The sequence below is a fragment of the Salvelinus alpinus genome, chromosome 8 (genome assembly GCF_045679555.1).
Source record: "Salvelinus alpinus chromosome 8, SLU_Salpinus.1, whole genome shotgun sequence".
Taxonomy (NCBI): Eukaryota; Metazoa; Chordata; class Actinopteri; order Salmoniformes; family Salmonidae; genus Salvelinus; species Salvelinus alpinus.
The window spans coordinates 52,371,151-52,397,515 of NC_092093.1; the positions used below are offsets into that span (position 1 = coordinate 52,371,151).

The window sequence follows — 26,365 nt, forward strand, 5'->3', positions numbered from 1 at the left end:
TACAATGGGTCGAAATCGTTCCACAGGGATGTTGGCCCATGTTGACGTCCAAAGCTTTCCATAGTTGTGTCAAGTCGGCTGGATGTCCTTTGGGTGGTGGACCATTCTTGATACACAATCGGAAACGGTTGAGCGTGAGAAATGGCATTGCAGTTCTTGACACACTCAAACCGATGAGCGTACTTCCATACCACGTTCAAAAGCACTTCAATATTTTGTCTTGCCCATTCACCCTCTGAATGGCACACATACACAACGTGTTAAGTCAGTTTATTACGTACACGGCCCTGTTCACCAAAATAGTTTGCTCCTCGAGACGTGTCTGTGGTTGGCTATATAAACCAGGCAGACAGGCATCGAGGCTTTCAGTTACTGTTCCTTTGAATGTTAGAATGGGCGAGTGACCTAAGCAACCTTCAGCTTGGTAGGATCACGGTGCCAGACATGCCGGGTTCAAATATCTCCGAAACGGCTGGCCTCCTGGGCTTTTCACGCACGACAGTGTCAAGAGTTTACTGAGAATGGTGCGACAAACAAAAAACATCCAGCCAGAGGAAGTCCTGTGGGAGAAAACAGCTCGTTGATGAGAGAAGTCCAAGGAGAACGGGAGGAGTCGTGCAAGCTAACAGGCGGGCCACAAACAGACAAATAACGACGCAGTACAACAGTGGTGTGGAGAACGGAGTCTCAGAACACACAACTGGTCGATCCTTGTCACGGATTGGCTATTGCAGCAGACGACCACACCGGGTTCCACTCCTATCAGTTAAAAACAAGAAGAGGCGGCTCCAGTGGCCATCACCAACACTGAACAATTGAGGAGTGGTAAAACATCGCCTGGTCCGACGACTCCTGGTTCCTGTTGCGTCATGGCTGATGGCAGAGTCAGGAAGTGGCGTAAGCAGCATGAGTCCATGGACCCATCCTGCTTGGTGTCAACGGTACAGGCTGGTGGTGTAATGGTGTGGAGAATGTTTTCCTGGCACATGGTAGGTCCCTTGATAACAATTGCGTAACGCTACCATGGCACAAAAGAATTCAGGGTGTTCTGGAGGCAAAGGAGGGTCTGACCCGGTACTAGATTGATGTATCTAATAAACTGGCCACTGAGTGTATATGCTGTCTACAATGCAGTGTAGAATTTCTACTTTATGACCACTACTACTGGCAAAAACTGTTACTGGAATAAAATCCAACTTGTCAGTGTGTTGGGGGTACCCCCAGGTTCTTTTATATAGCATGTGAGATCACGAGGGTGATGCTTTAGTGTCAGTGTGTTGGGGTACCCCCAGGTTCTTTATATAGCATGTGAGATCACGAGGGTGATGCTTTAGTGTCAGTGTGTTGGGGGAACCCCCAGGTTCTTTATATAGCATGTGAGATCACGAGGGTGATGCTTTAGTGTCAGTGTGTTGGGGAACCCCCAGGTTCTTTATATAGCATGTGAGATCACGAGGGTGATGCTTTAGTGTCAGTGTGTTGGGGGAACCCCCGGGTTCTTTTATATAGCATGTGAGATCACGAGGGTGATGCTTTAGTGTCAGTGTGTTGGGGAACCCCCGGGTTCTTTTATATAGCATGTGAGATCACGAGGGTGATGCTTTAGTGTCAGTGTGTTGGGGAACCCCCAGGTTCTTTATATAGCATGTGAGATCCCGAGGGTGATGCTTTAGTGTCAGTGTGTTGGGGGAACCCCCGGGTTCTTTTATATAGCATGTGAGATCACGAGGGTGATGCTTTAGTGTCAGTGTGTTGGGGGACCCCCAGGTTCTTTTATATAACATGTGAGATCACGAGGGTGATGCTTTAGTGTCAGTGTGTTGGGGAACCCCCAGGTTCTTTTATATAGCATGTGAGATCACGAGGGTGATGCTTTAGTGTCAGTGTGTTGGGGAACCCCCAGGTTCTTTATATAGCATGTGAGATCCCGAGGGTGATGCTTTAGTGTCAGTGTGTTGGGGGAACCCCCGGGTTCTTTTATATAGCATGTGAGATCACGAGGGTGATGCTTTAGTGTCAGTGTGTTGGGGAACCCCCAGGTTCTTTATATAGCATGTGAGATCCCGAGGGTGATGCTTTAGTGTCAGTGTGTTGGGGGAACCCCCGGGTTCTTTTATATAGCATGTGAGATCCCGAGGGTGATGCTTTAGTGTCAGTGTGTTGGGGAACCCCCAGGTTCTTTATATAGCATGTGAGATCACGAGGGTGATGCTTTAGTGAATGTGCGTGCGTGTGTGTGTTTGTCTGTGTCTGTGTGTTTGTTTGTGTGTGTGTGTGTTTGTTTGTCTGTGTGTGTGTGTGTTTGTTTGTCTGTGTGTGTGTGTTTGTTTGTGTGTGTGTGTGTGTGTGTGTGTGTGTGTTTGTGTGTGTGTGTGTGTGTGTGTGTGTGTACACAAATACCTGTCCAGGCTGTTCACAAGGTGTCTGGAACTCTGCCTGTTGACACACCTCTTTGACCTTCTTGTATTTGGGCAGGCTGTTGGTGTTCTGGGTGGTTGAACTACCGCCTCTGTCCTCCTTCTTCCTCAGGAGTTTACTGTACAGGGGACACATGAGGTGGAGAGGGTTGGGACAGGAAAGAGGTACAGGTCAGTATTAGGACAAGAGAGAGGTACAAGTCAGGGTTAGGACAAGAGAGAGGTACAGATCAGGATTAGGACAAGAAAGAGGTACAGGTCAAGGTTAGGACAGGAGAAAGGTACAGGTCAAGGTTAGGACAGGAGAAAGGTACAGGTCAAGGTTAGGACAGGAAAGAGGTACAGGTCAGTATTAGGACAAGAGAGAGGTACAAGTCAAGGTTAGGACAGGAGAGAGGTACAGATCAGGATTAGGATAAGAAAGAGGTACAGGTCAAGGTTAGGACAGGAGAAAGGTACAGGTCAAGGTTAGGACAGGAAAGAGGTACAGGTCAGTATTAGGACAAGAGAGAGGTACAAGTCAAGGTTAGGACAGGAGAGAGGTACAGATCAGGATTAGGATAAGAAAAAGGTACAGGTCAAGGTTAGGACAGAGGTACATGTCAGGATTAGGACAAGAGAGGGGTACAGATCAGGATTAGGACAGGAAGATCAGGATTAGGACAGGAGTAAGGTACAGGTCAAGGTTATGACAGAGGTACAGGTCAGGATTAGGACAAGAGAGAGGTACAGATCAGGATTAGGACAGGAGTAAGGTACAGGTCAAGGTTAGGACAGAGGTACAGGTCAGGATTAGGACAGGAAAGAGGTACAGGTCGGGATTAGGACAGAAAAGAGGTACAAGTCAGGATTAGGACAGGACAGAGGTACAGGTCAGGATTAGGACAGGAGAGCGGTACAGGTCAGGGTTAGCCCAGTGCTAGTCTGTTCACTGTTAGCCCAGTGCTAGTATGTTCTCTGTTAGCCCAGTGCTAGCCTGTTCACTGTTAGCCCAGTGCTAGTCTGTTCACTGTTAGCCCAGTGCTAGTCTGTTCACTGTTAGCCCAGTGCTAGTCTGTTCACTGTTAGCCCAGTGCTAGTCTGTTCACTGTTAGCCCAGTGCTAGTCTGTTCACTGTTATCCCAGTGCTAGTCTGTACACTGTTAGCCCAGTGCTAGTCTGTTCACTGTTAGCCCAGTGCTAGTCTGTTCACTGTTAGCCCAGTGCTAGTCTGTTCACTGTTAGCCCAGTGCTAGTCTGTTCACTGTTAGCCCAGTGCTAGTCTGTTTACTGTTAGCCCAGTGCTAGTCTGTTCACTGTTAGCCCAGTGCTAGTCTGTTCTCTGTTAGCCCAGTGCTAGTATGTTCTCTGTTAGCCCAGTGCTAGTTTATTCACTGTTAACCCAGGGATAGTCAGTTTTTAATTTTTATTTAACATTTTTTTATTTTCACCTTTTACCAGCTAGGCTAGTTGAGAACAAGTTCTCATTTATAACTGCGACCTGTTGCTGCTCTAGCCAACTGGCATGTTGTTTGTTTCTGCATTCAAAAAAACTATTATTGTTGCTTTGTCAAGACAATTATATTTTTGCTGAAGGCAGAATCAGTCTGGTACCTTAAACATAAAGACTGAGTAAAATTGTTGTAGAACTTGGCTACAAAGCTGAAGCATTGCTAGTACATAAACAATGTCCGTTACCTCTAACGCTACAATACAGAGCTACATTCGTTAGGGAGTAACTTCTCAGTTACTAGCAGTCCCAAACACTCTCAAAGCCAAGGGGACAGGTTGTACTTTATGGTCACAGTGTTGTTGTCATAGCGGTTATGTCTGTGTGTCTGGAGAATGTAGTCAGTGTTGGCAGAGGCAGGAAGTTGGCAAGAGGTGGTTGGCAGAACAGTTGGCTGTTGGTTGGCAGGGCCGTGTGGGTCTGAGGGCTAGAGTGGTGCCAGTGTGCCAAAGCCAGGGAGGAGGTCAATGTGCTTGGCCCACGGTAGAGCTGGCCAGGGCTGGGTAGAGAGATGGGCAGGGTGCATCCCAAATGGTACCCTATTCCCTATAGGTCCTGTCAAAACTAGTGCACTATATAGGGAATAGGGTGCCATTTGACTAGAGACACTACATAGGGAATAGGGTGCCATTTGACTAGAGACACTACATAGGGAATAGGGTACCATTGGACTAGAGACGCTACATAGGGAATAGGGTGTCATTTGGGATGCAGTCTAGAGCTAGGTAGAACTGGGGTGGACTAGGTAGAGCTGGGTAGAGCTGAACAGGATGAGTGGTGATGGTATGAGGCTGGGTTGGCTGGGATGGGTTGGGATGGGATGGGCTGGGATGGGCTGGGTTGGGCTGGGATGGGCTGGGATGGGCTGGGATGGAATGGGCTGGGATGGGCTGCGATGGACTGGGCTGCGATGGACTGGGCTGCGATGGACTGGGCTGGGATGGGCTGGGTTGGAATGGGATGGGCTGGGTTGGAATGGGATGGAATGGAATGGGATGGGATGGGTTGGCTGGGATGGGATGGGATGGGCTGGGATGGGATGGGATGGGCTGGGATGGGATGGGCTGGGATGGGCTGGGTTGGCTGGGATGGGGTGGGATGGGATGGGATGGGCTGGGATGGGCTGGGATGGGATGGGCTGGGATGGGATGGAATGGGCTGGGATGGGTTGGCTGGGATGGGATGGGCTGGGATGGAATGGGCTGGGTTGGCTGGGATGGGCTGGGATGGCTTGACTGGGATTGTCTGGGCTGGGATTGGCAGGCTGGGCTGGCTGGGGTGGACTGGGCTGGGATGGCTGGGCTGGGATTGGCTGGGCTGGGATTGGCAGGCTGGGATGGCTGGGGTGGACTGGGCTGGGATGGCTGGGCTGGGATTGGCTGGGCTGGGATTGGCAGGCTGGGCTGACTGGGATGGCCTGGCTGGGATGGGATGGCTGGGATGGCCTGGGGTGGCCTGGGGTGGGATGGCTAGGATGGGCTGGCTGGGATGGCCTGGCTGGGATGGCCTGGCTGGGATGGGATGGCTGGGCTGGCTGGGCTGGGCTGGCTGGGCTGGGATGGCTGGGATGGCCTGGCTGGGCTGGGATGGCTGGGATGGGCTGGGCTGGCTGGGCTGGCTGGGATGGGCTTGCTGGGCTGGCTGGGATGCCTGGGCTTGGCTGGGCTGGCTGGGCTGGGATGGGCTGGGATGGCTGGGCTGGGATGGCTGTCCTGGGATTGGCTGGCTGGGCTGGGATGGGCTGGGATGAGCTGGCTGGGATGGGCTGGGATGCCTGGGCTGGGCTGGCTTGGATGGGATGGGTCAGAGTCTGGGGATGGCTTTCTTGGCACCCAGAGACATATAGTGTTAGTGTAGATAGAGCTTAGACCGTAGGTAATGTGCTGTTGCTACAATTACAGCCAAGGACAGTTGCAAATAACATTCTGAACATAGGAATATAGGGAGCTCCAAAAGTATTGGGATAGTAACAATTCTGTTGTTTGATTTGGCTCAGTACTCCAGCACTTTGGATTTGAAATGATACAATGACTATGAGTGTAGACTGTCAGCTATAAAGGGTATTTTCATCCATATCGGGTGAACCGTTTATAAAATTACAGCACTTTTTTGTGCATGGGCCCTACATTTTAGCAAGTGAAAAAGAGGCATAAATATCATACCCCCCCCCAAAAAGGCTAACCTCTCCTGTTATTGTTTTTTAATTTTTTAAAATATTTATTTTGGTTTAACCAGGTAGGCTAGTTGAGAACAAGTTCTCATTTGCAACTGCGACCTGGCCAATATAAAGTATAACAATTCGACACATACAACAACACAGAGTTACACATGGAATAAACAAAACATACAGTCAATAATACAGTAGAACAAAATAAAACAAAAAGTCTATATACAGTGAGTGCAAATAAGGTAAAATAAGGGAGTTAAGGCAATAAATTGGCCATGGTTGCGAAGTAATTACAATATAGCAATTAAACACTGGAATGGTAGATGTGCAGAAGATGAATGTGCAAGTAGAGATACTGGGATGCAAAGGAGCAAGATAAATAAATAAATATAGTATGGGGATGAGGTAGGTAGATAGATGGGCTGTTTACAGATGGGCTATGTACAGGTGCAGTGATCTGTGAGCTGCTCTGACAGCTGGTGCTTAAAGCTAGTGAGTGAGATATGAGTCTCCAGCTTCAGAGATTTTTGCAGTTCGTTCCAGTCATTGGCAGCAGAGAACTGGAAGGAAAGACGACCAAAGGAGGAATTGGCTTTGGGGGTGACCAGTGAGATATACCTGCTGGAGCGCGTGCTACGAGTGGGTGCTGCTATGGTGACCAGTGAGCTGAGATAAGGCGGGGCTTTACCTAGCAGAGACTTGTAGATAACCTGTAGCCAGTGGGTTTGGCGACGAGTATGAAGCGAGGGCCAACCAACAAGAGCGTACAGGTCGCAATGGTGGGTAGTGTATGGGGCTTTGGTGACAAAACGGATGGCACTGTGATAGACTGCATCCAGTTTGTTGAGTAGAGTGTTGGAGGCTATTTTATAGATGACATCACCGAAGTTGAGGATCGGTAGGATGGTCAGTTTTACGAGGGTATGTTTTGCAGCATGAGTGAAGGATGCTTTGTTGCGATATAGGAAGCCGATTCTAGATTTAATTTTGGATTGGAGATGCTTAATGTGAGTCTGGAAGGAGAGTTTACAATCTAACCAGACACCTAGGTATTTGTAGTTGTCCACGTATTCTAAGTCAGAACCGTCCAAAGCAGAGATGCTGGACGGGCGAGCAGGTGCGGGCAGTGATTGGTTGAGTAGCATGCATTTAGTTTTACTTGCGTTTAAGAGCAGTTGGAGGCCAAGGAAGGAGAGTTGTATGGCATTGAAGCTCGTCTGGAGGTTAGTTAACACAGTGTCCAAAGAGGGGCCAGAAGTATACAGAATGGTGTCGTCTGTGTAAAGGTGTATCAGAGAATCACCAGCAGCAAGAGCAACATCATTGATGTATACAGAGAAGAGAGTCGGCCTAAGGATTGAACCCTGTGGCACCCCCATAGAGACTGCCAGAGGTCCGGACAACAGGCCCTCCGATTTGACACACTGAACTCTGTCTGAGAAGTAGTTGGTAAACCAGGCGAGGCAATCATTTGAGAAACCAAGGCTGTCGAGTCTGCCAATAAGAATGTGGTGATTGACAGAGTCGAAAGCCTTGGCCAGGTCGATGAATACGGCTGCACAGTAATGTCTCTTATCGATGGCAGTTATGATGTCATTTAGGACCTTGAGCGTGGCTGAGGTGCACCCATGACCAGCTCTGAAACCAGATTGCATAGCGGAGAAGGTACGGTGGGATTTGAAATGGTCGGTGATCTGTTTGTTAACTTGGCTTTCGAAGACCTTAGATAGACAGGGTAGGATAGATATAGGTCTGTAGCAGTTTGGGTCTAGAGTGTCTCCCCCTTTGAAGAGGGGGATGACCGCAGCAGCTTTCCAATCTTTTGGGAATCTCAGACGATACGAAAGAGAGGTTGAACAGGCAAGTCATAGGGGTTGCAACAATTTCGGCAGATCATTTTAGAAAGAGAGGGTCCAGATTGTCTAACCTGGCTGATTTGTCGGGGTCCAGATTTTGCAGCTCTTTCAGAACATCAGCTATCTGGATTTGGGTGAAGGAGAAATGGTGGTGGCTTTGGCGGGTTGCTGTGGAGGGTGCCGGGCAGTTGACCAGGGTAGGGGTAGTCAGGTCGAAAGCATGGCCAGCTGTAGAGAAATGCTTATTGAAATTCTCAATTATAGTGGATTTATTGGTGGTGACAGTGTTTCCTGTCCTCAGTGCAGTGGGCAGCTGGGAGGAGGTGTTCTTATTCTCCATGGACTTTACAGTGTCCCAGAACTTTTTTGAGTTTCTGTTGCAGGAAGCAAATTTCTGCTTGAAAAAGCTAGCCTTAGCTTTCCTAACTGCCTGTGTATATTTGTTCCTAACTTCCCTGAAAAGTTGCATATCACAGGGGCTATTCGATGCTAATGCAGAACGCCACAGGATGTTTTTGTGCTTGTCAAGGGCAGTCAGGTCTGGAGAGAACCAAGGACTATATCTATTCCTAGTTCTACATTTTTTGAATGGGGCATGCTTATTTAAGATGGTGAGGAAGGCACTTTTAAAGAATAGCCAGGCATCATCTACTAACGGGATGAGGTCAATGTCATTCCAGGATACCCCGGCCAGGTCGATTAGAAAGGCCTGCTCGCAGAAGTGTTTTAGGGAGCGTTTGACAGTGATGAGGGGTGGTCGTTTGGTCACAGACCCATTACGGATGCAGGCAATGAGGCAGTGATCGCTGAGATCTTGATTGAAAACAGGAGAGGTGTATTTGGAGGGCGAGTTAGTTAGGATGACATCTATGAGGGTGCCCGTGTTGTAATTGTAATTGTAATGGCGAGAGGTTAGCATGTCTTGGAGATATGATATAAAATGCTAACTTCTCCTGTTATTGTAATGGTGAGAGGTTAGCGTGTTTTGGGGGTATGATATTAAAGGGGGTATGATATTTGTGTGTCTGTAACGTTCTCACTCATCATTATTCACGATTCATTCAGGACTATCCGTAATCATGGTAGTATTGATATTTTTTATTTACAATAAAAGTGACTCCAAAACGACACAATGCATTATTTACCATTAATTTCTATTGGGCACAAAATGTGAAACACAAAACAAAACAAACTGCAAATGAATCCAACAAGTTTGTAGAGTCACAAGCTTAATGTAGTCACTGGAATATGGGACCAAATACTACACTGTAAGTGAATTTGTCAAAATACTTTTGGTCCCCTAAAACAGGGGAACTATGTACAGAAAGTGATGTAATTTTTAAACGGTTCACCTGATACGGATGAAAATACCCTCAAATTAAAGCTGACAGTCTGCACTTTAATCTCGTTGTAATGTCATCAATCCAAGGTGCTTGAGTACAGAGCCAAAACAACAAGAAAACTGTCACTGTCCCAATACTTTCGGAGCTCACTGTATTATAGGACATGAAATTGTCATTACTCAACAACTTGACCATTTAAAGCAGTTTCCTGGATCAGAACAGAGCAGCGAATGAGTTGAAGGGAATGGGAGGCAGTTTCCTGGAACTGAACAGAGCAGCGAATGAGTTGAAGGGAATGAGGGGCAGTTTCCTGGAACAGAGCAGCGAATGAGCTGAAGGGAATGAGGCGCAGTTTCCTGGAACAGAACAAAGCAGCGAATGAGCTGGAAGGGAATGGGAGGCAGTTTCCTGGAACAGAACAGAGCAGCGAATGAGTTGAAGGGAATGAGGGGCAGTTTCCTGGAACTGAACAGAGCAGCGAATGAGTTGAAGGGAATGAGGGGCAGTTTCCTGGAACAGAACAGAGCAGCGAATGAGCTGAAGGGAATGAGGCGCAGTTTCCTGGAACAGAACAAAGCAGCGAATGAGCTGGAAGGGAATGGGAGGCAGTTTCCTGGAACTGAACAGAGCAGCGAATGAGCTGAAGGGAATGAGGGGCAGTTTCCTGGAACAGAACAAAGCAGCGAATGAGCTGAAAGGGAATGAGGGGCAGTTTCCTGGAACAGAACAGAGCAGCGAATGAGCTGAAGGGAATGAGGGGCAGTTTCCTGGAACAGAACAGAGCAGCGAATGAGCTGAAGGGAATGAGGGGCAGTTTCCTGGAACAGAACAGAGCAGCGAATGAGCTGAAGGGAATGAGGGGCAGTTTCCTAGAACAGAACAGAGCAGCGAATGAGCTGAAGGGAATGAGGGGCAGTTTCCTGGAACAGAACAGAGCAGCGAATGAGCTGGAAGGGAATGAGGGGCAGTTTCCTAGAACAGAACAGAGCAGCGAATGAGCTGAAGGGAATGGGAGGCGATAAGGGGAACAGGAGTGGATGACTGTGTGTGTGAGGATTTGGGACAAAGACACAGTGACTGCCTGACACGTTAGAGTTGCAATTAAACATAGAATTGGTGTCACAGTCCTACACTCACTGACAAGGATCTATAGTGTAGGGTGTGTGTGGTGTGTGTGTGTGTGTGTGTGTGTGTGTGTGTGTGTGTGTGTGTGTGTGTGTGTGTGTCAGTTTACCCTCTCTCCACCAGGAATGTGTCTCTCCAGACTGTGGGTTTCCGATTGCGTTTGAACCTGGAAAAGACAAAATGCCTCTTTAGTTGATAGAATTCAAAGTGGGCCTGGCATTAGACTTACCAATGGCTCCTTTCCAAATGGCACCCTATATAGTGCACTCCATTTGACCAGGGCCAATTGGGTTACCCGTAGGATCCTGGTCAAAAGCAGTGCACTATATAGGGAATAGGGTGCCATTTGGGACATACACCATGAGCTATGTTGGTCTGCCGTGTACAGCCAGAGCTAAGATTATAAGATTCCTAAGAATTTGTGGGGTCAAGATAAGGAACTGAAATGTGTTCAACATGAAACCCTGAATCATTGACTCGGTTTACAGGATTATATCCCACAGATGTTTTCTCTTGCCTTGCTCTGTCTCCCTATTCCCCATAGTGTTCTGGTCAAGACTAGTGCAATTTATAGGGAATACGGAGACATTTGGGATGCACCCTTGCTTTGTGAATGATTTACTTTGAGACTGAAGTGTGTGCTTTATGAAATCGCTACATTATTTTTGGTGTGTTTTATTAATATAGTGATCCATGTGTATAAACACCGCAATGTTTAAAACGTCAGAATGACGTGACCTAAATGTATCCAATGTTTTATAGCAGACAATATTTTGTGTGGAAAGGTTTTGCTTGAAAAAAAGAGATGCTTAATCTCAATGGAATTACCTGGTGTTCTAAATGTTGAGTAGAATATATATATATATCATTTTTTAATTTACATTTTTTATTTTTATGCTTTTTCACCCAATTTTGTGGAATCCTATTGGAAGTTATAGTCTTGTTTCATCGCTGCAACTCCCGTACGGACTCCGAAACACAACCCAGCCAAGCCGTACTGCTTCTTGACACAATGCCCGCTTAACGCGGAAGCCAGCCGCACCAATGTGTCGGAGGAAACACCGTACACCTGGCGACCGTGTCAGTGTGCACTGCGTCCGGCCCGCCACAGGAGTCTCTCAAGCCCGGTGGGACAAGAACATCCCTGCCGGCCAAACCCTCCCCTAACCCGGACGATGTTGGGCCAATTGTACGCCTCCCCATGGGTCTCCCGGCCGGCTGCGACAGAGCCTGGACACGAACCAGGATCTCTAGTGGCACAGCTAGCACTGTGATACAGTGCCTTAGACCACTGCGCCACTCGGGAGGCCAGAGTAGAATATATATTTTACAATTATATGCCACCATTCTTACCTGTTGTATATGACCTCATTCCTACCTGTTCTACATGAACCCAATCATTCCTACCTGTTGTATATGACCCCATTCCTACCTGTTGTATATGACCCCATTCTCACCTGTTGTATTTGACCCCATTCTCACCTGTTGTATATGACCCCATTCTCACCTGTTGTATTTGACCCCATTCTCACCTGTTGTATTTGACCCCATTCTTACCTGTTGCATATGAACCCCATTCCTACCTGTTGTATATGACCCCATTCCTACCTGTTGTATATGACCTCATTCCTACCTGTTGTATATGACCCCATTCCTACCTGATGTATATGACCTCATTCCTACCTGTTGTATATGACCCCATTCCTACCTGTTGTATTTGACCTCATTCCCACCTGATGTATATGACCCCATTCTCACCTGTTGTATTTGACCTCATTCTTACCTGTTGTAAATGACCCCATTCCTACCTGTTGTATATGACCCCATTCTCACCTGTTGTATTTGACCCCATTCTTACCTGTTGTATATGAACCCCATTCCTACCTGTTGTATATGACCCCATTCCTACCTGTTGTATATGACCCCATTCCTACCTGATGTATATGACCTCATTCCTACCTGTTGTATATGACCCCATTCCCACCTGATGTATATGACCCCATTCCTACCTGATGTATATGACCTCATTCTTACCTGTTGTATTTGACATCATTCCTACCTGTTGTATATGAACCCCATTCTCACCTGTTGTTGTATATGAACCCCATTCCTACCTGTTGTATATGACCCCATTCCTACCTGTTATTGTATATGAACCCCATTCCTACCTGTTGTTGTATATGACCCCATTCCTACCTGTTGTATATGAACCCCATTCCTACCTGTTGTATATGAACCCCATTCCTACCTGTTGTATATGAACCCCATTCCTACCTGTTGTTGTATATGACCCCATTCCTACCTGTTGTATATGACCCCATTCTCACCTGTTGTTGTATATGAACCTCATTCCTACCTGTTGTTGTATATGACCCCATTCCTACCTGTTGTATATGAACCCCATTCCTACCTGTTGTTGTATATGACCCCATTCCTACCTGTTGTATATGACCCCATTCTCACCTGTTGTTGTATATGAACCCCATTCCTACCTGTTGTTGTATATGACCCCATTCCTACCTGTTGTATATGAACCCCATTCCTACCTGTTGTATATGAACCCCATTCACACCTGTTGTTGTATATGAACCCCATTCCTACCTGTTGTTGTATATGACCCCATTCCTACCTGTTGTATATGAACCCCATTCCTACCTGTTGTATATGAACCCCATTCCTACCTGTTGTATATGAACCCCATTCCCACCTGTTGTTGTATATGAACCCCATTCCCACCTGTTGTTGTATATGAACCCCATTCCTACCTGTTGTATATGAACCCCATTCCTACCTGTTGTATATGACCCCATTACTACCTGTTGTATATGAACCCCATTCCCACCTGTTGTTGTATATGAACCCCATTCCTACCTGTTGTATATGAACCCCATTCCCACCTGTTGTTGTATATGAATCCCATTCCTACCTGTTGTATATGAACCCCATTCCTACCTGTTGTTGTATATGAACCCCATTCCTACCTGTTGTATATGAACCCCATTCCCACCTGTTGTTGTATATGAACCCCATTCCTACCTGTTGTATATGAACCCCATTCCCACCTGTTGTTGTATATGAACCCCATTCCTACCTGTTGTATATGACCCCATTCCTACCTGTTGTATATGAATCCCATTCCTACCTGTTGTATATGACCTCATTCCTACCTGTTGTATATGAACCCCATTCCTACCTGTTGTTGTATATGACCCCATTCCCACCTGTTGTTGTATATGACCCCATTCCTACCTATTGTATATGAACCCCATTCCTACCTGTTGTATATGACCTCATTCTCACCTGTTGTTGTATATGAACCCCATTCCCACCTGTTGTTGTATATGAACCCCATTCCTACCTGTTGTATATGAACCCCATTCCTACCTGTTGTATATGAACCCCATTCCCACCTGTTGTTGTATATGAACCCCATTCCCACCTGTTGTTGTATATGAACCCCATTCCCACCTGTTGTTGTATATGAACCCCATTCCTACCTGTTGTATATGAACCCCATTCCTACCTGTTGTATATGACCTCATTCTCACCTGTTGTTGTATATGAACCCCATTCCCACCTGTTGTTGTATATGAACCCCATTCCTACCTGTTGTATATGAACCCCATTCCTACCTGTTGTTGTATATGACCCCATTACTACCTGTTGTATATGAACCCCATTCCTACCTGTTGTATATGAACCCCATTCCCACCTGTTGCATATGAACCCCATTTCTACCTGTTGTATATGAACCACATTCCTACCTGTTGTATATGAACCCCATTCCCACCTGTTGTTGTATATGAACCCCATTCCTACCTGTTGTATATGAACCCCATTCCCACCTGTTGTTGTATATGAATCCCATTCCTACCTGTTGTATATGAACCCCATTCCTACCTGTTGTTGTATATGAACCCCATTCCTACCTGTTGTATATGAACCCCATTCCCACCTGTTGTTGTATATGAACCCCATTCCTACCTGTTGTATATGACCCCATTCCTACCTGTTGTATATGAATCCCATTCCTACCTGTTGTATATGAACCCCATTCCCACCTGTTGTTGTATATGAACCCCATTCCCACCTGTTGTTGTATATGAACCCCATTCCTCCCTGTTGTATATGAACCCCATTCCTACCTGTTGTATATGAACCCCATTCCTACCTGTTGTATATGACCCCATTCCTACCTGTTGTATATGAACCCCATTCCTACCTGTTGTATATGAACCCCATTCCTACCTGTTGTATTTGACCCCATTCCTACCTGTTGTATATGAACCCCATTCCTACCTGTTGTATATGACCCCATTCCTACCTGTTGTATATGAACCCCATTCCCACCTGTTGTTGTATATGAACCCCATTCCCACCTGTTGTATATAACCCCATTCACACCTGTTGTTGTATATGAACCCCATTCCTACCTGTTGTATATGAACCCCATTCCTACCTGTTGTATATAACCCCATTCCCACCTGTTGTTGTATATGAATCCCATTCCTACCTGTTGTATATGAACCCCATTCCTACCTGTTGTTGTATATGAACCCCATTCCTACCTGTTGTATATGAACCCCATTCCCACCTGTTGTTGTATATGAACCCCATTCCTACCTGTTGTATATGAACCCCATTCCCACCTGTTGTTGTATATGAACCCCATTCCTACCTGTTGTATATGACCCCATTCCTACCTGTTGTATATGAATCCCATTCCTACCTGTTGTATATGAACCCCATTCCCACCTGTTGTTGTATATGAACCCCATTCCCACCTGTTGTATATGAACCCCATTCCTACCTGTTGTATATGAACCCCATTCCTACCTGTTGTATATGAACCCCATTCCTACCTGTTGTTGTATATGACCCCATTCCTACCTGTTGTATATGAACCCCATTCCTACCTGTTGTATATGAACCCCATTCCTACCTGTTGTTGTATATGACCCCATTCCTACCTGTTGTATATGACCCCATTCTCACCTGTTGTTGTATATGAACCCCATTCCTACATGTTGTTGTATATGACCCCATTCCTACATGTTGTTGTATATGACCCCATTCCTACCTGTTGTATATGAACCCCATTCACACCTGTTGTTGTATATGAACCCCATTCCTACCTGTTGTTGTATATGACCCCATTCCTACCTGTTGTATATGAACCCCATTCCTACCTGTTGTATATGAACCCCATTCCTACCTGTTGTTGTATATGAACCCCATTCCTACCTGTTGTATATGAACCCCATTCCCACCTGTTGTTGTATATGAACCCCATTCCTACCTGTTGTATATGAACCCCATTCCCACCTGTTGTTGTATATGAACCCCATTCCTACCTGTTGTATATGACCCCATTCCTACCTGTTGTATATGAATCCCATTCCTACCTGTTGTATATGACCTCATTCCTACCTGTTGTATATGAACCCCATTCCTACCTGTTGTTGTATATGACCCCATTCCCACCTGTTGTTGTATATGACCCCATTCCTACCTATTGTATATGAACCCCATTCCTACCTGTTGTATATGACCTCATTCTCACCTGTTGTTGTATATGAACCCCATTCCCACCTGTTGTTGTATATGAACCCCATTCCTACCTGTTGTATATGAACCCCATTCCTACCTGTTGTATATGAACCCCATTCCTACCTGTTGTATATGAACCCCATTCCCACCTGTTGTTGTATATGAACCCCATTCCCCCCTGTTGTTGTATTTGAACCCCATTCCTACCTGTTGTATATAACCCCATTCCTACCTATTGTTGTATATGAACCCCATTCCTACCTGTTGTATATGAACCCCATTCCTACCTGTTGTATATGACCTCATTCTCACTTGTTGTTGTATATGAACCCCATTCCCACCTGTTGTTGTATATGAACCCCATTCCCACCTGTTGTTGTATATGAACCCCATTCCCACCTGTTGTTGTATATGAACCCCATTCCTACCTGTTGTATATGAACCCCATTCCTACCTGTTGTATATGACCTCATTCTCACCTGTTGTTGTATATGAACCCCATTCCCACCTGTTGTTGTATATGAACCCCATTCCTACCTGTTGTATATGAACCCCATTCCTACCTGTTGTTGTATATGACCCCATTACTACCTGTTGTATATGAACCCCATTCCTACCTGTTGTATATGAACCCCATTCCCACCTGTTGCATATGAACCCCATTTCTACCTGTTGTATATGAACCACATTCCTACCTGTTGTATATGAACCCCATTCCCACCTGTTGTTGTATATGAACCCCATTCCTACCTGTTGTATATGAACCCCATTCCCACCTGTTGTTGTATATGAATCCCATTCCTACCTGTTGTATATGAACCCCATTCCTACCTGTTGTTGTATATGAACCCCATTCCTACCTGTTGTATATGAACCCCATTCCCACCTGTTGTTGTATATGAACCCCATTCCTACCTGTTGTATATGACCCCATTCCTACCTGTTGTATATGAATCCCATTCCTACCTGTTGTATATGAACCCCATTCCCACCTGTTGTTGTATATGAACCCCATTCCCACCTGTTGTTGTATATGAACCCCATTCCTACCTGTTGTATATGAACCCCATTCCTACCTGTTGTATATGAACCCCATTCCTACCTGTTGTATATGACCCCATTCCTACCTGTTGTATATGAACCCCATTCCTACCTGTTGTATATGAACCCCATTCCTACCTGTTGTATTTGACCCCATTCCTACCTGTTGTATATGAACCCCATTCCTACCTGTTGTATATGACCCCACTCCTACCTGTTGTATATGAACCCCATTCCCACCTGTTGTTGTATATGAACCCCATTCCCACCTGTTGTATATAACCCCATTCACACCTGTTGTTGTATATGAACCCCATTCCTACCTGTTGTATATGAACCCCATTCCTACCTGTTGTATATAACCCCATTCCCACCTGTTGCTGTATATGAATCCCATTCCTACCTGTTGTATATGAACCCCATTCCTACCTGTTGTTGTATATGAACCCCATTCCTACCTGTTGTATATGAACCCCATTCCCACCTGTTGTTGTATATGAACCCCATTCCTACCTGTTGTATATGAACCCCATTCCCACCTGTTGTTGTATATGAACCCCATTCCTACCTGTTGTATATGACCCCATTCCTACCTGTTGTATATGAACCCCATTCCCACCTGTTGTTGTATATGAACCCCATTCCTACCTGTTGTATATGAACCCCATTCCTACCTGTTGTATATGAACCCCATTCCTACCTGTTGTTGTATATGACCCCATTCCTACCTGTTGTATATGAACCCCATTCCTACCTGTTGTATATGAACCCCATTCCTACCTGTTGTTGTATATGACCCCATTCCTACCTGTTGTATATGACCCCATTCTCACCTGTTGTTGTATATGAACCCCAATCCTACCTGTTGTTGTATATGACCCCATTCCTACCTGTTGTATATGAACCCCATTCCTACCTGTTGTATATGAACCCCATTCACACCTGTTGTTGTATATGAACCCCATTCCTACCTGTTGTTGTATATGACCCCATTCCTACCTGTTGTATATGAACCCCATTCCTACCTGTTGTATATGAACCCCATTCCCACCTGTTGTTGTATATGAACCCCATTCCCACCTGTTGTTGTATATGAACCCCATTCCTACCTGTTGTATATGAACCTCATTCCTACCTGTTGTATATGAACCCCATTCCTACCTGTTGTATATGACCCCATTACTACCTGTTGTATATGAACCCCATTCCCACCTGTTGTTGTATATGAACCCCATTCCTACCTGTTGTATATGAACCCCATTCCCACCTGTTGTTGTATATGAATCCCATTCCTACCTGTTGTATATGAACCCCATTCCTACCTGTTGTTGTATATGAACCCCATTCCTACCTGTTGTATATGAACCCCATTCCCACCTGTTGTTGTATATGAACCCCATTCCTACCTGTTGTATATGAACCCCATTCCCACCTGTTGTTGTATATGAACCCCATTCCCACCTGTTGTTGTATATGAACCCCATTCCTACCTGTTGTATATGACCCCATTCCTACCTGTTGTATATGAATCCCATTCCTACCTGTTGTATATGACCTCATTCCTACCTGTTGTATATGACCTCATTCTCACCTGTTGTTGTATATGAACCCCATTCCCACCTGTTGTTGTATATGAACCCCATTCCTACCTGTTGTATATGAACCCCATTCCTACCTGTTGTATATGAACCCCATTCCTACCTGTTGTATATGAACCCCATTCCCACCTGTTGTTGTATATGAACCCCATTCCCCCCTGTTGTTGTATTTGAACCCCATTCCTACCTGTTGTATATAACCCCATTCCTACCTATTGTATATGAACCCCATTCCCACCTGTTGTTGTATATGAACCCCATTCCCACCTGTTGTTGTATATGAACCCCATTCCCACCTGTTGTTGTATATGAACCCCATTCCTACCTGTTGTATATGAACCCCATTCCTACCTGTTGTATATGACCTCATTCTCACCTGTTGTTGTATATGAACCCCATTCCCACCTGTTGTTGTATATGAACCCCATTCCTACCTGTTGTATATGAACCCCATTCCTACCTGTTGTTGTATATGACCCCATTACTACCTGTTGTATATGAACCCCATTCCTACCTGTTGTATATGAACCCCATTCCCACCTGTTGCATATGAACCCCATTTCTACCTGTTGTATATGAACCACATTCCTACCTGTTGTATATGAACCCCATTCCCACCTGTTGTTGTATATGAACCCCATTCCTACCTGTTGTATATGAACCCCATTCCCACCTGTTGTTGTATATGAATCCCATTCCTACCTGTTGTATATGAACCCCATTCCTACCTGTTGTTGTATATGAACCCCATTCCTACCTGTTGTATATGAACCCCATTCCCACCTGTTGTTGTATATGAACCCCATTCCCACCTGTTGTTGTATATGAACCCCATTCCCACCTGTTGTATATGACCCCATTCCTACCTGTTGTATATGAATCCCATTCCTACCTGTTGTATATGAACCCCATTCCCACCTGTTGTTGTATATGAACCCCATTTCCACCTGTTGTTGTATATGAACCCCATTCCTACCTGTTGTATATGAACCCCATTCCTACCTGTTGTATATGAACCCCATTCCTACCTGTTGTATATGAACCCCATTCCTACCTGTTGTATATGACCCCATTCCTACCTGTTGTATATGAACCCCATTCCTACCTGTTGTATATGAACCCCATTCCTACCTGTTGTATATGAATCCCATTCCTACCTGTTGTATATGACCTCATTCCTACCTGTTGTATATGACCTCATTCTCACCTGTTGTTGTATATGAACCCCATTCCCACCTGTTGTTGTATATGAACCCCATTCCTACCTGTTGTATATGAACCCCATTCCTACCTGTTGTATATGAACCCCATTCCTACCTGTTGTATATGAACCCCATTCCCACCTGTTGTTGTATATGAACCCCATTCCCCCCTGTTGTTGTATTTGAACCCCATTCCTACCTGTTGTATATAACCCCATTCCTACCTATTGTATATGAACCCCATTCCCACCTGTTGTTGTATATGAACCCCATTCCCACCTGTTGTATATGAACCCCATTCCCACCTGTTGTTGTATATGAACCCCATTCCTACCTGTTGTATATGAACCCCATTCCTACCTGTTGTATATGACCTCATTCTCACCTGTTGTTGTATATGAACCCCATTCCCACCTGTTGTTGTATATGAACCCCATTCCTACCTGTTGTATATGAACCCCATTCCTACCTGTTGTTGTATATGACCCCATTACTATCTGTTGTATATGAACCCCATTCCTACCTGTTGTATATGAACCCCATTCCCACCTGTTGCATATGAACCCCATTTCTACCTGTTGTATATGAACCACATTCCTACCTGTTGTATATGAACCCCATTCCCACCTGTTGTTGTATATGAACCCCATTCCTACCTGTTGTATATGAACCCCATTCCCACCTGTTGTTGTATATGAATCCCATTCCTACCTGTTGTATATGAACCCCATTCCTACCTGTTGTTGTATATGAACCCCATTCCTACCTGTTGTATATGAACCCCATTCCCACCTGTTGTTGTATATGAACCCCATTCCTACCTGTTGTATATGAACCCCATTCCTACCTGTTGTATATGAACCCCATTCCTACCTGTTGTATATGACCCCATTCCTACCTGTTGTATATGAACCCCATTCCTACCTGTTGTATATGAACCCCATTCCTACCTGTTGTATTTGACCCCATTCCTACCTGTTGTATATGAACCCCATTCCTACCTGTTGTATATGACCCCAATCCTACCTGTTGTATATGAACCCCATTCCTACCTGTTGTATATGACCCCATTCCTACCTGTTGTATATGACCCCATTCCTACCTGTTGTATATGAATCCCATTCCTACCTGTTGTATATGAACCCCATTCCTACCTGTTGTATATGAACCCCATTCCCACCTGTTGTTGTATATGAACCCCATTCCCACCTGTTGTTGTATATGAACCCCATTCCTACCTGTTGTATATGAACCCCATTCCTACCTGTTGTATATGAACCCCATTCCTACCTGTTGTATATGACCCCATTCCTACCTGTTGTATATGAACCCCATTCCTACCTGTTGTATATGAACCCCATTCTTACCTGTTGTATTTGACCCCATTCCTACCTGTTGTATATGAACCCCATTCCTACCTGTTGTATATGACCCCATTCCTACCTGTTGTATATGAACCCCATTCCCACCTGTTGTTGTATATGAACCCCATTCCCACCTGTTGTATATAACCCCATTCACACCTGTTGTTGTATATGAACCCCATTCCTACCTGCTGTATATGAACCCCATTCCTACCTGTTGTATATGAACCCCATTCCCACCTGTTGTTGTATATGAATCCCATTCCTACCTGTTGTATATGAACCCCATTCCTACCTGTTGTTGTATATGAACCCCATTCCTACCTGTTGTATATGAACCCCATTCCCACCTGTTGTTGTATATGAACCCCATTCCTACCTGTTGTATATGAACCCCATTCCCACCTGTTGTTGTATATGAACCCCATTCCTACCTGTTGTATATGACCCCATTCCTACCTGTTGTATATGAATCCCATTCCTACCTGTTGTATATGAACCCCATTCCCACCTGTTGTTGTATATGAACCCCATTCCTACCTGTTGTATATGAACCCCATTCCTACCTGTTGTATATGAACCACATTCCTACCTGTTGTTGTATATGACCCCATTCCTACCTGTTGTATATGAACCCCATTCCTACCTGTTGTATATGAACCCCATTCCTACCTGTTGTTGTATATGACCCCATTCCTACCTGTTGTATATGACCCCATTCTCACCTGTTGTTGTATATGAACCCCATTCCTACCTGTTGTTGTATATGACCCCATTCCTACCTGTTGTATATGAACCCCATTCCTACCTGTTGTATATGAACCCCATTCCCACCTGTTGTTGTATATGAACCCCATTCCCACCTGTTGTTGTATATGAACCCCATTCCTACCTGTTGTATATGAACCTCATTCCTACCTGTTGTATATGACCCCATTACTACCTGTTGTATATGAACCCCATTCCCACCTGTTGTTGTATATGAACCCCATTCCTACCTGTTGTATATGAACCCCATTCCCACCTGTTGTTGTATATGAATCCCATTCCTACCTGTTGTATATGAACCCCATTCCTACCTGTTGTTGTATATGAACCCCATTCCTACCTGTTGTATATGAACCCCATTCCCACCTGTTGTTGTATATGAACCCCATTCCTACCTGTTGTATATGAACCCCATTCCCACCTGTTGTTGTATATGAACCCCATTCCTACCTGTTGTATATGACCCCATTCCTACCTGTTGTATATGAATCCCATTCCTACCTGTTGTATATGACCTCATTCCTACCTGTTGTATATGACCTCATTCTCACCTGTTGTTGTATATGAACCCCATTCCCACCTGTTGTTGTATATGAACCCCATTCCTACCTGTTGTATATGAACCCCATTCCTACCTGTTGTATATGAACCCCATTCCTACCTGTTGTATATGAACCCCATTCCCACCTGTTGTTGTATATGAACCCCATTCCCCCCTGTTGTTGTATTTGAACCCCATTCCTACCTGTTGTATATAACCCCATTCCTACCTATTGTATATGAACCCCATTCCCACCTGTTGTTGTATATGAACCCCATTCCCACCTGTTGTTGTATATGAACCCCATTCCCACCTGTTGTTGTATATGAACCCCATTCCTACCTGTTGTATATGAACCCCATTCCTACCTGTTGTATATGACCTCATTCTCACCTGTTGTTGTATATGAACCCCATTCCCACCTGTTGTTGTATATGAACCCCATTCCTACCTGTTGTATATGAACCCCATTCCTACCTGTTGTTGTATATGACCCCATTACTACCTGTTGTATATGAACCCCATTCCTACCTGTTGTATATGAACCCCATTCCCACCTGTTGCATATGAACCCCATTTCTACCTGTTGTATATGAACCACATTCCTACCTGTTGTATATGAACCCCATTCCCACCTGTTGTTGTATATGAACCCCATTCCTACCTGTTGTATATGAACCCCATTCCCACCTGTTGTTGTATATGAATCCCATTCCTACCTGTTGTATATGAACCCCATTCCTACCTGTTGTTGTATATGAACCCCATTCCTACCTGTTGTATATGAACCCCATTCCCACCTGTTGTTGTATATGAACCCCATTCCCACCTGTTGTTGTATATGAACCCCATTCCCACCTGTTGTTGTATATGAACCCCATTCCTACCTGTTGTATATGACCCCATTCCTACCTGTTGTATATGAATCCCATTCCTACCTGTTGTATATGAACCCCATTCCCACCTGTTGTTGTATATGAACCCCATTCCCACCTGTTGTTGTATATGAACCCCATTCCTACCTGTTGTATATGAACCCCATTCCTACCTGTTGTATATGAACCCCATTCCTACCTGTTGTATATGACCCCATTCCTACCTGTTGTATATGAACCCCATTCCTACCTGTTGTATATGAACCCCATTCCTACCTGTTGTATTTGACCCCATTCCTACCTGTTGTATATGAACCCCATTCCTACCTGTTGTATATGACCCCAATCCTACCTGTTGTATATGAACCCCATTCCCACCTGTTGTTGTATATGAACCCCATTCCCACCTGTTGTATATAACCCCATTCACACCTGTTGTTGTATATGAACCCCATTCCTACCTGTTGTATATGAACCCTATTCCTACCTGTTGTATATAACCCCATTCCCACCTGTTGTTGTATATGAACCCCATTCCCACCTGTTGTTGTATATGAATCCCATTCCTACCTGTTGTATATGAACCCCATTCCTACCTGTTGTTGTATATGAACCCCATTCCTACCTGTTGTATATGAACCCCATTCCCACCTGTTGTTGTATATGAACCCCATTCCTACCTGTTGTATATGAACCCCATTCCCACCTGTTGTTGTATATGAACCCCATTCCTACCTGTTGTATATGACCCCATTCCTACCTGTTGTATATGAATCCCATTCCTACCTGTTGTATATGAACCCCATTCCCACCTGTTGTTGTATATGAACCCCATTCCTACCTGTTGTATATGAACCCCATTCCTACCTGTTGTATATGAACCCCATTCCTACCTGTTGTATATGACCCCATTCCTACCTGTTGTATATGAACCCCATTCCTACCTGTTGTATATGAACCCCATTCCTACCTGTTGTATTTGACCCCATTCCTACCTGTTGTATATGAACCCCATTCCTACCTGTTGTATATGACCCCATTCCTACCTGTTGTATATGAACCCCATTCCCACCTGTTGTTGTATATGAACCCCATTCCCACCTGTTGTATATAACCCCATTCACACCTGTTGTTGTATATGAACCCCATTCCTACCTGTTGTATATGAACCCCATTCCTACCTGTTGTATATAACCCCATTCCCACCTGTTGTTGTATATGAACCCCATTCCTACCTGTTGTATATGAACCCCATTCTTACCTGTTGTATATGACCCCATTCCCACCTGTTGTTGTATATGACCCCATTCCTACCTGTTGTATATGAACCCCATTCCTACCTGTTGTATATGAACCCCATTCCTACCTGTTGTATATGACCCCATTCCCACCTGTTGTTGTATATGACCCCATTCCTACCTGTTGTATATGAACCCCATTCCTACCTGTTGTATATGACCCCATTCTCACCTGTTGTTGTATATGAACCCCATTACTACCTGTTGTATATGAACCCCATTCCTACCTGTTGTATATGACCTCATTCCTACCTGTTGTATATGAACCCCATTCCTACCTGTTGTATATGAACCCCATTCCTACCTGTTGTATATGAACCCCATGCCTACCTGTTGTTGTATATGAACCCCATTCCCACCTGTTTCCAGTCTTGTCTTGTTCCAGTAGTTTGAGGATGGACTTCCCGTCCATGTCTGGCGGCGTATCCAGCCCAGCCATGTGCAGTATGGTGGGGGCCAGATCAATGTTCAACACCAGCTGAGTGTTACTGGGGAGGCACAGTACAACAACGTCATCAACACCAACAGACACAAACAATGCTTGGCACTCAGCATTAAGAGATGGATTCGGGGGGGGGGGGGGGTAACTCCCTGCAACAGACTAGCGCTTGGTCCACGGGCGACAAGCGACCTCACGCTACTGAAAAACAGAAACAGGAAATACAGAAAGAGACTCCTACCCTATGGCTCATTCTGGCTTGGACAAGGCTTACTTACACTGCTCCAGGCTCGACGTTGGGCCCGCGGAGGAAGAAGGGCACTCGGATGTCAAAGTCGTAGGGCATGGACTTCCCCTTGACCAGCCCAAACTGGCCGATGTGGTAGCCGTGGTCAGCTGTGTAGATTATGTAGGTGTTGTCCAGTTCCCCACTCTCTACCAACATCTCATATACCTGGGGGGAGGGGGGTGGGGGTATATGAGATGAAAAAAAGAACTGGTTTGTTGCAGATTGTAAAATTATAAGGAAAAAACTTAGAACGCTATCAAACCAAAAGCACAGAGACCCAAATAATGGTGAATTACGCCTTCATTACTGTGAGACTTTAAAACTCTATAAACGTACACTCAGAACCAAAAAAGCACAGTACAACAGCAAGCAGCTGACACTAATTGAGGAGTCCATAAACACAAACAACTTCTGGCAAAATCAAAACAAGAGGAATTAGCGAAACAAAATGGTGACATGTGGACAACCCATTTTAAAACACTCTACAACACCGTTCAAATTGACACAAAAGCAGAACAACGCCAAATTCATGAGAAGTTTGAATGGATTAGAAAAAGCTATAAAGGACGATCAAAATCCACTGGACTCCCCAATTACTGACCAGGAGATCTATAAGAAACTTCAGGCCCTCAAATTTGAAAAAGCATGCGGACCTGATCGCATCCTAAATTAGATGCTCAAACTCACTAGTGCCCTGACATCTGGAATCAAGGGCTCATAACCCCAATCTTTAAGAACGGAGACAAATTTCACCCTAACAATTTGTGTTTACAGTTACTTAGGGAAGGTTTACTGTAGTATTATAAATGTAAGAGTTCTAAACTTCCATAATAAGCACAATGTCTTGAGTAAAAGCCACATTGGATTTATACCAAAACATCGCACGACTGATCATATTTACACCCTACACACCCTGATAGATAAACATGTCCATCAAAATAATACCAAAATATACGCTTGCTTTATCGACTTCCAAAAAGCATTTGATTCTATTTGGCATACA

General features: G+C 45.0%; 1 protein-coding gene across 1 annotated transcript in view; it reads right to left on the reverse strand.

Annotated features, from left to right (window-relative positions):
- The window catches only part of LOC139583261 (extracellular sulfatase Sulf-1-like), a 117,977-nt gene that overhangs the window by 27,917 nt on the left and 63,695 nt on the right, over nt 1–26,365 (reverse strand). Inside the window, exons 7-10 of the mRNA XM_071414139.1 lie at nt 25,352–25,527; nt 24,994–25,122; nt 10,507–10,563; nt 2,401–2,536 (exon numbers count right to left, since the gene is read on the reverse strand). Coding sequence (XP_071270240.1) covers nt 2,401–2,536; nt 10,507–10,563; nt 24,994–25,122; nt 25,352–25,527 — 498 coding nt within the window. The remainder of the gene's footprint in view (nt 1–2,400; nt 2,537–10,506; nt 10,564–24,993; nt 25,123–25,351; nt 25,528–26,365) is intronic.